This window comes from Dipodomys spectabilis, unplaced genomic scaffold, assembly GCF_019054845.1.
Source record: "Dipodomys spectabilis isolate Male_0828 unplaced genomic scaffold, ASM1905484v1 ptg000004l, whole genome shotgun sequence".
NCBI lineage: Eukaryota > Metazoa > Chordata > Mammalia > Rodentia > Heteromyidae > Dipodomys > Dipodomys spectabilis.
Window position 1 is genome coordinate 10623181 of NW_024870681.1, and position 12962 is coordinate 10636142.

Sequence of the window (12962 nt, forward strand, 5' to 3'; positions counted from 1 at the left end):
AGAAAAAAAATTTTATAGCCATGAATTTCTGAATGCACAGTGAGTTACTTTATTATAGCTTGTATTAGAAAAATGATAACGCATTTTAAAATTCATATTTTAAAAAATAAAATTCATATTTTAAAATTGTGTTACTAAACTTCAAAGATGAATTCAAATAGATTGTTCAACTACTCAGCATCGATGAAACAAAAACCTCTCTGAAGAATTTCCTCATAGAAGACTTACTTATTATTTGAGGTTCTGCTTTTTTCCTGATACATTGGTAAACATTTGAAGAAGGAAACAGTATCTAGTATCAATCATGTTCTGGTGGCAGTATTCAAAATACTATTTTTGTGATAGATACCTTTTCTGAAAGGAACTTGTGACAAGTTTCTTCCTAAGTAATTACTTAATGAGCTTAATGTTTACATGAGTCTATTTTTTTATTCTTTGGGTTTCTCTTTGGCAGTAGAGGGGTTGAAGTCAGGACCTTGCACTTGCTAAGCAGGTGTCTTAACACCGAAGTCACACCTCAAAGCCCATGTCTTTTATTCTTTACTGTGTTATTGGTCTCTCTTTCAATTTTAGATATGAATATCGTGTAGAGATGGTTCATCAATCCTGCAATGATCCTACCAAAAATATCATTAGAGAATTTGCATCGGACTTTGAAGTTGGAGAGTGTTGGGGCTATAATAGATTTTTCCGTTTGGATTTATTGGCAAATGAAGGATACTTGAATCGACAAAATGATACAGTGATTTTGAGGTAACAGGGACTATTTGTCACGGAAGAATGAAGTCATCAAATCTTTGTTTCAAAATCTACCTCTCTAACAATGCATATTGAAATTCATGCTAGTTATAATCATGCAAATTTATTAACTGTTTTATTTCTTGTATGTAGTTCTGTATAGTCAAATGGATAATAAAATGTGTTGGACATCTAGTTATTAATTCCATTATATGGAATCTGTTAAAAGGTAAGTATTGTCTAGGCCCTGAGTTCAAGTTCCATGACTTTCCCCCCACCAAAAAAAAAAAGTGTCCCTAATTTCAAAACAGAAACATTCCAAACTCTTAGTGTGTGAAAACAATGCTAGAGTGGCAAATTGCAAGTCTGTCTTCATTGGAGCAGGTGGTCACAGTGCAGCCACACTAAGAATATTGCATGAAATTACCTTCAGCTTGTATGTATCAAATGTGCCAGATTCACATGTAGAAATCTAAGAATAGTGGGTAAACAAATGTTATTTGTTTTACTTGACAGCATTTTGGTGACTTATTTTGTGAACATAATTTTATAGAATGACTTAGTTTTTAGATAACAGATCAAGTGTAGAGAAACAGATGAAAACAATATGAAATACTTAGGTTATTTACAAGAAGGAATAGAGTGTAAACACCTAAACATAGGATTATTGTAGAGCTAGCCTCTACAGGTTAGATGCTTTGGAGTATCATTACATGATATGAGAGTTTGGATTTTTTTTTTTTCTCCTTGGCTTGAACTCTGGACCTCAGTGCCTGTCCCTGAGCAAAAGAATGCTCAAGGCTAACACTACCCTTTGAACCACAGTTCCACTTCTGGCTTTTTTTTTTTTTGTAATTTATTGGAGGAAGGTGTCTCACAGACTTTCCTGCCTGAACTGTTTTTGAACCACAGTCCTCAGATCTTATCCTCCAGAGTACTAGAATCACAGGTGTGAGCTACTGGTGCCCAGCTGAGAGAGAGTTTTTTTTTTTTGGTGGGGAAGAGGGGGTCCGGTCATGGGGACTAAACTCTGGGCCTGGGCGCTGTCCCTCAGCTCTTCAGCTCAAGGCTAGCACTCTACCACTTGAGCCACAGTGCTACTTCCGGCTTTTTTCTTTTTGCTTATGTGGTGCTGAGGAATTGAATCCAGGGCCTCAGGCATGCAAGGCAAGCTCTCTACCACTGAGCCACCTTCCCACCCCTGAGAGCTCAGAGTTTTATAAAGAGATTCAGACATGTTCTGAATTGAGGATTCTTAATGCTTAATACTTCATAAATACTGCATCAAAGTTTTTTTTGTTTGTTTGGTTGTTGTTGTTTTTGTCGGCCATAGGGCCTGAACTCTGGGTCTGGGCACTGTTCCTCAGCTCTTTAGCTCAAGGCCAGCACTCTATCACTTGAGCCACAGTACAACTTCCAGCTTTTTCTGCTTATGTGGTGATGAAGAATTGAACCCAGGGGGGCTGGGAAGGTGGCTCAGTGGTAGAGCACTTGCCTTGCATGCTCGAGGCCCTGGGTTCGATTCCTCAGCACCACATAAGCAAAAAGAAAAAAGCCGGAAGTGGCGCTGTGGCTCAAGTTGTAGAGTGGTAGCCTTGAGCTGAAGAGCTGAGGGACAGCACCCAGGCCCAGAGTTCAGGCCCCACGACCGGACCCAAAAAAAAATAATTGAACCCAGGGCCTCATGCATGTACAGCAGGCACTTTATCACTGAGCCACCTTCCCAGCCCAAGTAATTTTTTTAATTAAAATTTATTTTCTGTTGGTTGTGCGGCTTGAACTCAGAGTCTTTTTATAAAGATTTATTTGCTTTGATAAATACTAAGGTTTTTAACAATAAGTATAGCTTATAACTTATTATGATTTAATATAAATAACTTGTTTTTTTCCTAACCTTAGCTGAAGTTTGCTACATTCTTTTTGCTCTTGTTACTTTTGAGATAGGATCTCACTTTTTATTTCGGCTGGCCTGGACTTGTATCATCCTTTTTTTCTTTTTTTTTTTTTTTGCTCAGGTTGGCTTGGAACCTCAATCCTCCAATATCTCTCTCTCTCAAGTAGCTGGAATTACAGTGTTTCAGGAGTACCCTGGGCTGGTGTACTGATAGATAAGCAGTTTTAATTGTAAACCATTGGAGGTGTTTCCCAATTCATGATCATCATTATGTTTGAACTATATTATTATAATATACATTAGGTTAATATGTGAGTTTAATCTTGACAATAGAGTTATTTCTAGAAAACTGTAGTTTGAGTTTAGAACTTTATGCGATTATGATTTATGGACTACGTGTATAAACTAAATACTCTGAGATCATTTGAATTTTAAATTTTGTCCTTATCATAGTAACACTTGTAATTCCAGATTACTTTTTCAAGTGGAACTGTTTTTTTAAGGTTTCAGGTACGTTCACCAACTTTTTTTCAAAAATGCCGGGACCAGCATTGGTATATTACTCAGTTGGAAGCTGCACAGGCTAGTTACATCCAACAAATAAACAACCTTAAGGAGGTAAGAAAAGAGGTTTATTTCATTTATTTATTTATTTTTGGGTCCGGTTGTGCAGCCTGAACTCTGTCCCTCAGCTCTTCAGCTCAAGGCTAGCACTCTACCACTTGAGCCACATCACCACTTCCGGCTTTTTTTCTTTTTGCTTATGTGGTGCTAAGGAATTGAACCCAGGGCCTCATGCATGCAAGGTAAGTACTCTACCACTGAGCCACCTTGCGAGCCCCAAAAAGAGGTTTATTTCTGGTTTAGTGCTTTCTTTTTGCCTGTTAAATTTGGAATTAGATTTTTTTTCTCCTCTATGCTGACTTTGAGTCGAGGGCGGGGAGAGTGGAGTTTAGAGTACTGGAAGTGGCTAATGAAGGACAAAGATATGTGTACTTTTGGAGGCTTTCATATTAAGTGTACTGTTCAACTGCTTGGTCTGGGGATGTAGCTCAATTATACAGTGCTTACTATGCCCTAAGTTTCTTCCTCAGAACCACCAGAAAGAAAAAAAAAGTTGGGCTGGGAAGGTGGCTCAGTGGTAGAGTGCTTGCCTTGCATGCCAGAGGCCCTGGGTTCGATTCCTCTGCACCACATAAGCAAAAAGGAAAAAAAAAAGCCGGAAGTGGCCCTGCGGCTCAAGTGGTAGAGCGGTAGCCTTGAGCTGAAGAGCTGAGGGATAGCGCCCAGGCCCAGAGTTCAGGCCCCACGACCAGACCCCCCTCCCCCCCCCCCAAAAAAAAAAAAAAAAGTCAACCAAATACAAAATCTGCCTGTGTTCTCTGTAGAGAACTGGTTATGAAAGAAGGAGGATAAAAATAAATGGGGCAGTTAACTTTTATTTTTTTTATAAGCGCAGGAGAGGAGGAAATGGATCCATTTAAACTCTATCCTTTGACAGTGCTGGGATTTTAACTAAGGGTCATATGCTCTTTGGTAGTCACTCTACCTCTTGAGCTATATCTAGCCCTTTTTTAAAACTTTATATGTATTTTTTATGGAGCTAATGAGTACTGCTTAAAATTTTAACTTGTATTGTTCTTCTTTTAAAAGAGACTTACCATTGAGCTGTCTAGATCTCAGAAATCAAGAGATCTGTCACCACCAGATAATCATCTTAGTCCCCAAAATGATGATACTCCGGAGATAAGAGCTAAGAAGTCTGGATCATGTTCTGACATGCTTCTTGAAGATGGTCCTACTACAGCTTCTGTAAGGGAAGCCAAAGAGGATGAAGATGAGGAGAAGATTCAGAATGAAGATTATCATGTAATAATCAGAATGATAATACAAATAATAGAATCATGATTTCTAACATACAATGTAGGGAAAGAAGTATGCTAAAACTGATGTCCATTGATTTTCATTATTTACATATGGACATTCTTTTTTTTTTTTTTCCAATTGTGAGGCCTGAACTCTGGGCCTGGGTGCTGTCCCTCAGCTCTTCAGCTCAAGGCTAGCACTCTACCACTTGAGCCACAGTGCCACTTCTGGCTTTTTTTGATTATGTGGTGCTGAGGAATCGAACCCAGGGCCTCATGCGTGCAAGGCAAGCACTCTACCACTGAGCTAACTTCCCAGCCCTGGACATTTTTTTATAAATAGTAATGTTTATGAATTACAAGTAGGCAAGTCAAACTTTTTGTTGTTGTTGTTCTGGTCCTGGGGTTTGAACTTAAGACCTGGGCACTATCCCTGAGTATTTGTGCACAAGCCTAAAACTCTACCACTTGAGCTCTACTTCCAACTTTTTGGTGGATAAGTGGAGCTAAAAGTGTCACAGACTTTTTTTACTCAGGAGGCTGAGATCTGAGGATCATGGTTCAAAGCCAGCCCGGGCAGGAAAGTCTATAAGACTTTTTTTTTTTTTTGGATCCGGTCTGAACTCTGGGCCTGGGCACTGTCCCTCAGCTCTTCAGCTCAAGGCTAGCACTCTACCACTTGAGCCACAGCACCACTTCCGGCTTTTTTTTTTCTGCTTATGTGGTGCTGAGGAATCAAACCCAGGGCCTTAAGCATGCAAGGCTAGCGCTCTACCACTGAGCCACCTTCCCAGCCCTCTATAAGACTCTTATCTCCAAAAAACCACTCAGAAAACTGGTAGTGGTGCTGTGGCTCAAGTGGTAGCATGCTCTGCTTGAGCTGAAGAGCTTAGGGACAGCGCCCAGGCCCAGAGTTCAAGCCCCAAGACTGATAAAAAATAAATAAATAAAAGTCTCACAGACTTTCTTGTCTGGGTTGGGTTGAAGCCAGGATCCTTTAGTTTTGGCCTCTTGAGTAGCTAGGATTACAGGAGTGAGCTACCAGCATCTGGCTTAAAAGCATTTTAGTTTTAAATTTTAGTTTATTTTAGAAAACTATATTCTGTGAAACTGATGTATAGTCTAGAAACTAAATTATGAACTTTAAAAAGGGTATTTTGTTCACTAAAACTAGTATTTACTTAATTGTTAGATATACTGGTAGAATGATTTATGATTTGGGAAACTGCCAAGTTTTTGCTCTAGCAAAGCCACCAGAATAAGAATTGAGAAAGTCTTTGGAGTTTTCTTTTTTGTTGTTGTTGTTAAGGTCAGTATACACAAGCAAGGTTTTCTGTTGTTCTTCTAAGATGAAGATACTTCAGTTTTATGTTAAAAAGGAGCCAGCAAGGGAGGAAAATACAGATGATAGGATTAAGCTCTTGATATTAAGGTGACAATAGGGATTAGAATGTAGGTTTGATAGGCTGAATAAAAGAAGTAATAGTGTTTGTAGGTCAGGTAACTGAAAGTAGGACATTTATGTTTAATAGAGTTCTTTTTTTCCTGTGCAGTAGGTGATGGGTTTATTTAATGAACGGGAAGATTTTTTGGGGGGGGGGGGATCCAGTCTTGGGGCCTGAACTCTGGGCCTGTGCACTATCCCTCTGCTCTTCAGCTCAAGGCTAGCGATCTACCACCTGAGCCACAGCGCCACTTCCGGCTTTTTTCTTTTGCTTATGTGGTGCTGAGGAATCGAACCTGGGCTTCAGGCATGCAAGGCAAGCGCTCTACCACTGAGCCACCTTCCCAGCCCATGAACGGGAAGATTAAGGCTAGGTAGTCGTGGTTTGAGATGTTATTCTGTGAGGAACCTTACTGAACTCAATGATGGACTATATGACATTTTTTTCTTTGTATTAAGGGCCCAGATGGACTGATAACCCCAAATTAGTGGCTCTCAATCAGGGTAGTTGTATGATTTTTTTTTTAAATGGGGTGATGCAGTATAGGGATAGTGCCAGAGAATTGAATTCTGATAATTACTTCATTCTTAGATGTTTGGTTCGGAGAGTGGAAACATTTGGAATAGCAATGTTTTCTTTGCTTTGGTCTAGCATGAGCTTTCAGATGGAGATCTGGATCTGGATCTTGTTGGTGAAGATGAAGTAAATCATCTTGATGGAAGCAGTTCCTCTGCTAGTTCTACAGCAACAAGTAACACAGAGGAAAATGACATTGATGAAGAAACAATGTGAGTGTCCCATGCTAGCTTATAAGGGAGGATTTTCAGTTTGCTCTAGCTATGGTACATTTTATAAACAAACTTAAAGACTACATAAAGAACCAGTTTCTTTTCTCAAATCTCTGATTTCAACATTTAAGTTTAATATTGAAGTTACTCTTCTTTTGGCTAGTCCTGGGACTTGAACTGTGGGCCTGGGTCCTGTCCCTGTGCTTTTTGCTCAAGGCTAGCACTCTTATCTCTTTAGTCTTGGTACCACTTCCAGCTTTTTCGGTGATTACTTGGAGATACAAGTCCGCACCACTTCCAGCTTTTTCTGTGATTATTTGGAGATAAAAGTTTCTCTGAGCTGAGCACTTGTGGCTCACATCTGTAATCTTAGCTACTCAGGAGGCTGAGATAAGAGGATAGAGGTTCGTAGCCAGCACAGGCAGGAAAGTCCGGGAGACTCTTATCTCCAATAAATCACTAGAAAACTGGAAGTGGTGCTGTGGCTCAAGTGATAGAGTGCTTGCCTTGAGCTGAAGGGCTGAGGGACAGCACCCAGGTCCAGAGTTAAAGCCCCAGACTGACAAAAATAAAATGTCTCACAGACTTTCCTGTCTGGGCTGACTTCAAGAAACCTTGATCCTTAGATCTCAGGCTCTTGAGTAGCTAGGATTACAGGAATGAACCACTGGCACCTGCCTTATACATTTTATATGTAAAAAATATCAAAAATATTATATCTATAGTCACTTAACATGGGTTTATTTCTCAAATCTTTTGACAGTATTGGGGAATGAATTCTGAGTCTTGAGCTTGCTAGGCAGGTGTGCTGTCTACTGCTTGAGCCACACTTCTTGCTCCTTCTTGCCTTCATTATTTATTCGTTTTGTTTATGTATTTATTGTGCCAGTCCTGGAGCTTGAACTCAGGGCATAATCTCTGAGCTTTTATTTATTTTCCTGCAAATAACATAGTTTTTCTTGATCCATTAATCTGTTTTAGACCATGTGGGTTGTTTCCATGACTTGGCTATATGAATAGTAAAATGGATGCACAAGTGTCTTTATAGTATCCTGACTTTTAATTTTCTGGATAGATGCCCAAAAGTAGTATTGCTGGATCATAGAGTAGTTTTTTGTTTGTTTATTTGTTGTTGTTGTTTTTGCCAGTCATGGGGCCTGAACTCTGGGCCTGGGCGCTGTCCCTCAGCTCTTCAGCTCAAGGCTAGCTAGCGCTCTACCACTTGAGCCACAGCACCATTTCCGGCTTTTTTCTTTTTGCTTATGTGGTGCTGAGGAATCGAACCCAGGGCCTCATATGCATGCAAAGCAAGCACTCTACCACTGAGCCACCTTCCTAGTCCGGGTGTTTTATTGTTGTTGTTGTTGTTTTGTTTTTGTTTTTTGGCAGTTGTGGGGCTTGAACTCTGGGCCTGGGTGCTGTCCTCAGCTCTTCAGCTCAAGGTGAGCGCTCTACCACTTGAGCCACAGCTCCACTTTTGGTTTTCTGGTTGTTTATTGGAGATAAGAGTCTCACAGACTTTACTGCCCAGGCTGGCTTTAAACTGTGATCCTCAGCTCTCAGCCTCCTTAATAGCTAGGGTTACAGGCATGAGCCACCAGTGTCCTGCTATAGAGTTTTTTTGAGGAATCTTTAAACTTCCTTCCACAGTGGTTATACAGTTTACATTCCCACAAACATGATAATTGGATTCCTTTTCCCCACATCTCCATCACCAGGATTTGATATTGGTTGTATTAGTTTTTGGGGGTTGATCCTCAGGTCTTGGCTTCCTGAGTAGCTAGGATTACAGGCGTGAGTCACCGGCGTTCGGCTTTTAAAAGTAGCTTTATTCATAATATTCCAACACTTCAGAGATCTCAAATGTCCTTCAATGGGTGAAGTTAATCTGCAATATACCCAAACATAGATTCTTACCCAGCAATTAAAAAGAAGTATCTACTAATACACATTATAACCTAGCTGTTATATCCAGAGAATTACTCAGGGCTGGGAAGGTGGCTCAGTGGTAGAGCGCTTGCCTTGCATGCTTGAGGCCCTGGGTTCGATTCCTCAGCACCACATAAGCAAAAAAGAAAAAAGCCGGAAGTGGCGTTGTGACTCAAGTGGTAGAGTGGTAGCCTTGAGCTGAAGAGCTGAGGGACAGCGCCCAGGCCCAGAGTTCAGGCCCCACGACCGGACCCCAAAAAAACAAAACAAAACAGAGAACTACTCAGAGCGAAAGAACCCAAGCCTTTAAAGTCGCTGCCTTTGTTTACATAACATTCTTTAAATGGGGACTCATAATAAATGGGCAAAAGAGCGAAATAGAAGCCGGGCGTTGGTGGCTCACGCCTATAATCATAGGTACTCAGGAGGCTGAGATCTGACCATCGCGGTTCACAGCCAGCCCGTGCAGGAAAGTCTGTGAGACTCTTATCTCCAATAAACCACCAAAAAACTGGAAGTGGCACTGTGGCTTAAGTGGTAGAGTGCTTGCCTTGAGCTGAAGAGCTGAGGGATAGCACCCAGGCCCAGTGTTCAAGCCCCATGACTGACCAAAAAAGTACAAATGTCAATGTAAATTTACATTTCTTGGAGATAAAGTTAGCTGCTAGATTGTGTTACAATTGTGTGTTCAGTTTTTTAAGGGAATGACAAAGGGTTTTCTGGAATGACTGTACTATTTTACATTTCTTCCAGCTTTGTATTAGGGATCCCATTTCTCTGGCTCCTTATCAGCATTTGCTATTGTCATTAAATTTTATTTTATGTATTTGATTAATATATAGTGATACTTCATGGTTTACTATCCATTATTATAAAATGCATTGAGGTACAACACATTCACATGTTTGTTTTATTTTTGTTCATTCTTAGGTCTGGAGAAAATGATGTAGAATACAGCAACATGGAATTGGAAGAGGGAGAACTCATGGAGGATGCGGCTGCTCCAGAACCTCCAGGTACAGAAGCAAGGCCCAGGAAGCCATTCTGTCTTCTCTCTTTGATTTCTTCTAACTGTATATTTACTATTGGTACATATTTACTGTTGTACATGGTTCATGGTATTACAAGTACTGAATCTTAGTCCCAGTAATGATGTTTAATAATAAAGGGGATGGGATATAGCTCAGTGGTAAAGCACTTGCCTACAAGTGCAACATCCTGGGTTTGATTCCCAGCACCAAAAAACTACAATTAAATAATAAAGGTACCACTTATGAATTGTTCATATGTATCAGACACTCTGTGAAGTACTTTATCTCATTTACTTATAAAATTCTATGAGATAGGTTAGTTTATTTTGAGGCAGGGTCTTGCTGTTTAAATAGCCCAACTATCTTGGTGCTGGGATTACATGAATGTACCACCAAGCCTGGCCCAAGTCTACCTTTTATAATTATAGAAACTGATAACTTAGGAGTATGACTCAAATGGTAGAGCATTTGCATAGTAAGTGCAAGGGCCCTAGTTTAGATTCAGTACTGAAAAAAAGAAACTGATGTTTAGTAATAAGCAATATTTATTTATTAAGTAGAAGAAGGTACTTCTGTGTCTGGATCAGCAAAGGATATTTAGAGAGCTTATTTTGAGGTCGGAAAAACTCAAGAGATTTAGTAGCCTGTCATATAGTTGTAAAGTACAACATAAGCCAAACCTGGGCCCATTTAGTAACTGCTGAGAAAACTGAACACTGTATCAGGGTATTGGAATTTGAAGTCACCTTGGGCATCAAGGCCTTGGAAAGTACCCATTTTCTAAAACTATTCTGTTCCTTAGGTCTCTCTGACTATATTGGGAGGACCTATATACCACTCCTGATTAGTTCCTGGCTACGTTTTTCTTTTTGTTTTGTTTTGTTTTTTTTGGTTGGTCATGGGGCTTGCACTCTGGGCCTGGGCACTGTCCCTCAGCTCTTCAGCTCAAGGCAAGTGCTCTACCACTTGAGCCACAGCACCACTTCCGGAGATAAGAGTTTCATGGGACTTTCCTGCCTGGGCTGGCTTTGAGGCTTTAAATTGCAATCCTCAGATCTCAGCCTCCTGGGTACCTAGGATTACAGGTGTGAGCACAGGTGATGGGCTCTGGCTACTTTTTACCTAACTTATCTGTAACAAGTGTAGCAATGTCTTATTGTATCCTTAATACCCTTTAGTAGGGTAGATTGGATTTTCCAAATCTTTACACTTTAAGTCCCAGTTAAATTCTAGTTTTAAATCATACCTTTGCTTCTTCTTCTTCTTCTTCTTTTTTTTTTTTTTTTTGGTCGGTTGTGGAGCTTGAACTCTGGGCCTGGGTGCTGTCCCTCAGCTCTTCAGCTTAAGGCTAGCCGGCTACCACTTGAGCCATAGCGCCACTTCCAGCTTTTTCTGCTTATGTGGTGCTGAGGAATCGAACCCAGGACCTCATGCATGCGAGGCAAGCACTCTATCACTGAGCCACCCATACCGTTGCTTCTGAATCTTGCTCTGAGGAGTTAAAAATACCCATGTACCTCCTTTATAATATTTAGCAATTTCGGGGGCTGGGAAGGTGGCTCAGTGGTAGAGCGCTTGCCTTGAATGCCTGAGGCCCTGGGTTCGATTCCTCAGCACCACATAAAGAAGCCGGAAGTGGCACTGTGGCTCAAATGGTAGAGCGTTAGCCTTGAGCTGAAGAGCTGAGGGACAGCACCCAGGCCCAGAGTTCAGGCCCCACGACCCGACCCAAAAAAAAAAAATATTCTTTTTTCCTTTTTTTGTGATGTTACTGGGGCTTGACCTCATGGCCTAGGCACTGTCTCTTAGCTTTTTTGCTCAGGGTTAGTGCTCTACCACTTGAGCCACAGCTCCACTTCTAGCTTTTTGATGGTTAATTGGAGATACGAGTCTCACAGATTTTCCTGCCTAGACTGTACTCAGGGTCTTCAGCCACCTGAGTAGCTAGAAATATAGGCACCTGGCTGCTTAGCTATTTATTTAGATATACTAAGTTATCATCACTCTTAAGTTTTTTCTTTGATAAAGCCCAGGGCATAGATTTAGTTGAGGGAAGTCTTTTACTACTTAATACTTAACTAACTGTGAGAAATGACTCATCCTAATGAAACATGCTAATAGTGGAGAAGGTGGGTTTGAAACATCTAGACCTCTAGTATCTTTTCAGCTTCTCTCTAAATTTTGAAATGAGTTAAAAAAAATACTGCAGGGAACAAAAACTAACTTGAGGATGAGATAGGGCAGAGTATAGAAATTGATTTTATTGTGAAAGTCTAATCCTGTCTAAACAATTATGATGTTAGATTATCCATTAAAATATAAGAGGTCAGTCTTAAGAAATAAAACAAACAATTCTCTTACTCCAGTTTCAGTTGCCATAGCAGGATTTAGTTATTTGTAAAAGAAAAAAAAAGATAATTGTGGTTAGTGGTTTTGGAGGCTCAGAATTCCAACAAAATGGCAGACATCTGCTTATTTTCTGGTGAGGATCTAATACTCCAGCTCACAGCAGAAATCAGAAGAAGGGCAAGCGTGTTCAAATAAGACATAAGAGATAACCTTACTACAACTCATTTTTTGAAGACATAGTTCAGATCTTAAATGTCCCCTTCAAAGCCCATATATCTAAAGTTTAAGTGTCATTCTAATCTTGTGTATTAGCTCATTGACTCAGTATCAGGGAAAAAAATCTAGTGTGTATTTGCTGACCATGCATTATTTATGAAACCTTGCAACAATATATCTTACTTGAGGACTAAAAGGTTATGGCAATACAACACTTTTTTAAAAAAAACAAAAAACAAAACCAAAATGACATTGTGTGAGGTTTTACTCAAAATACATGATATTTATTTCAAAGTAAAGGGTTTTTATATCTCTCTAGGTACCAGGTACTGAGCGAGCTGTTCATTGGGATTATAAGAATGAATGTCATGCCAGGTGCCGGTGGCTCACACCTGTAATCCTAGCTAATCAGGAGGCTGAGATCTGAGGATCTCAGTTCAAAGCCAGCCTGGGCAGGAAAGTCCGTGAGTCTCTTAACTCCAATAAAGCACTAGAAAACCGGAAGTGGCACTGGGGCTCAAGTGGTAGAGCACTTGCCTTGAGCTGAAGAGCGAGAGACAGCACCCAAGCACAGAGTTCAAAAAAAAAAAAATGAATGTCACCTTTCCTAAGGGAGAATTCAGCATTAATAATTTCAAGATTTTGTATTTGTGAGTATTGATAAAGGGTGACATCAAAAGTAGATAGATTGGCTAATTGGTAATAGA

The 12962-nt window shown here is 40.2% G+C and overlaps 1 protein-coding gene across 6 annotated transcripts in view; it reads left to right on the forward strand.

Moving 5' to 3' along the window:
* Trim37 (tripartite motif containing 37) overlaps positions 1-12962 on the forward strand; it is a 111861-nt gene that overhangs the window by 39166 nt on the left and 59733 nt on the right. For all 6 annotated transcript variants that reach the window (XM_042690794.1, XM_042690775.1, XM_042690803.1 and 3 more), the window contains 5 exons: positions 574-753; positions 3136-3250; positions 4286-4501; positions 6594-6730; positions 9590-9675. In XM_042690794.1, coding sequence (XP_042546728.1) covers positions 574-753; positions 3136-3250; positions 4286-4501; positions 6594-6730; positions 9590-9675 — 734 coding nt within the window. The remainder of the gene's footprint in view (positions 1-573; positions 754-3135; positions 3251-4285; positions 4502-6593; positions 6731-9589; positions 9676-12962) is intronic.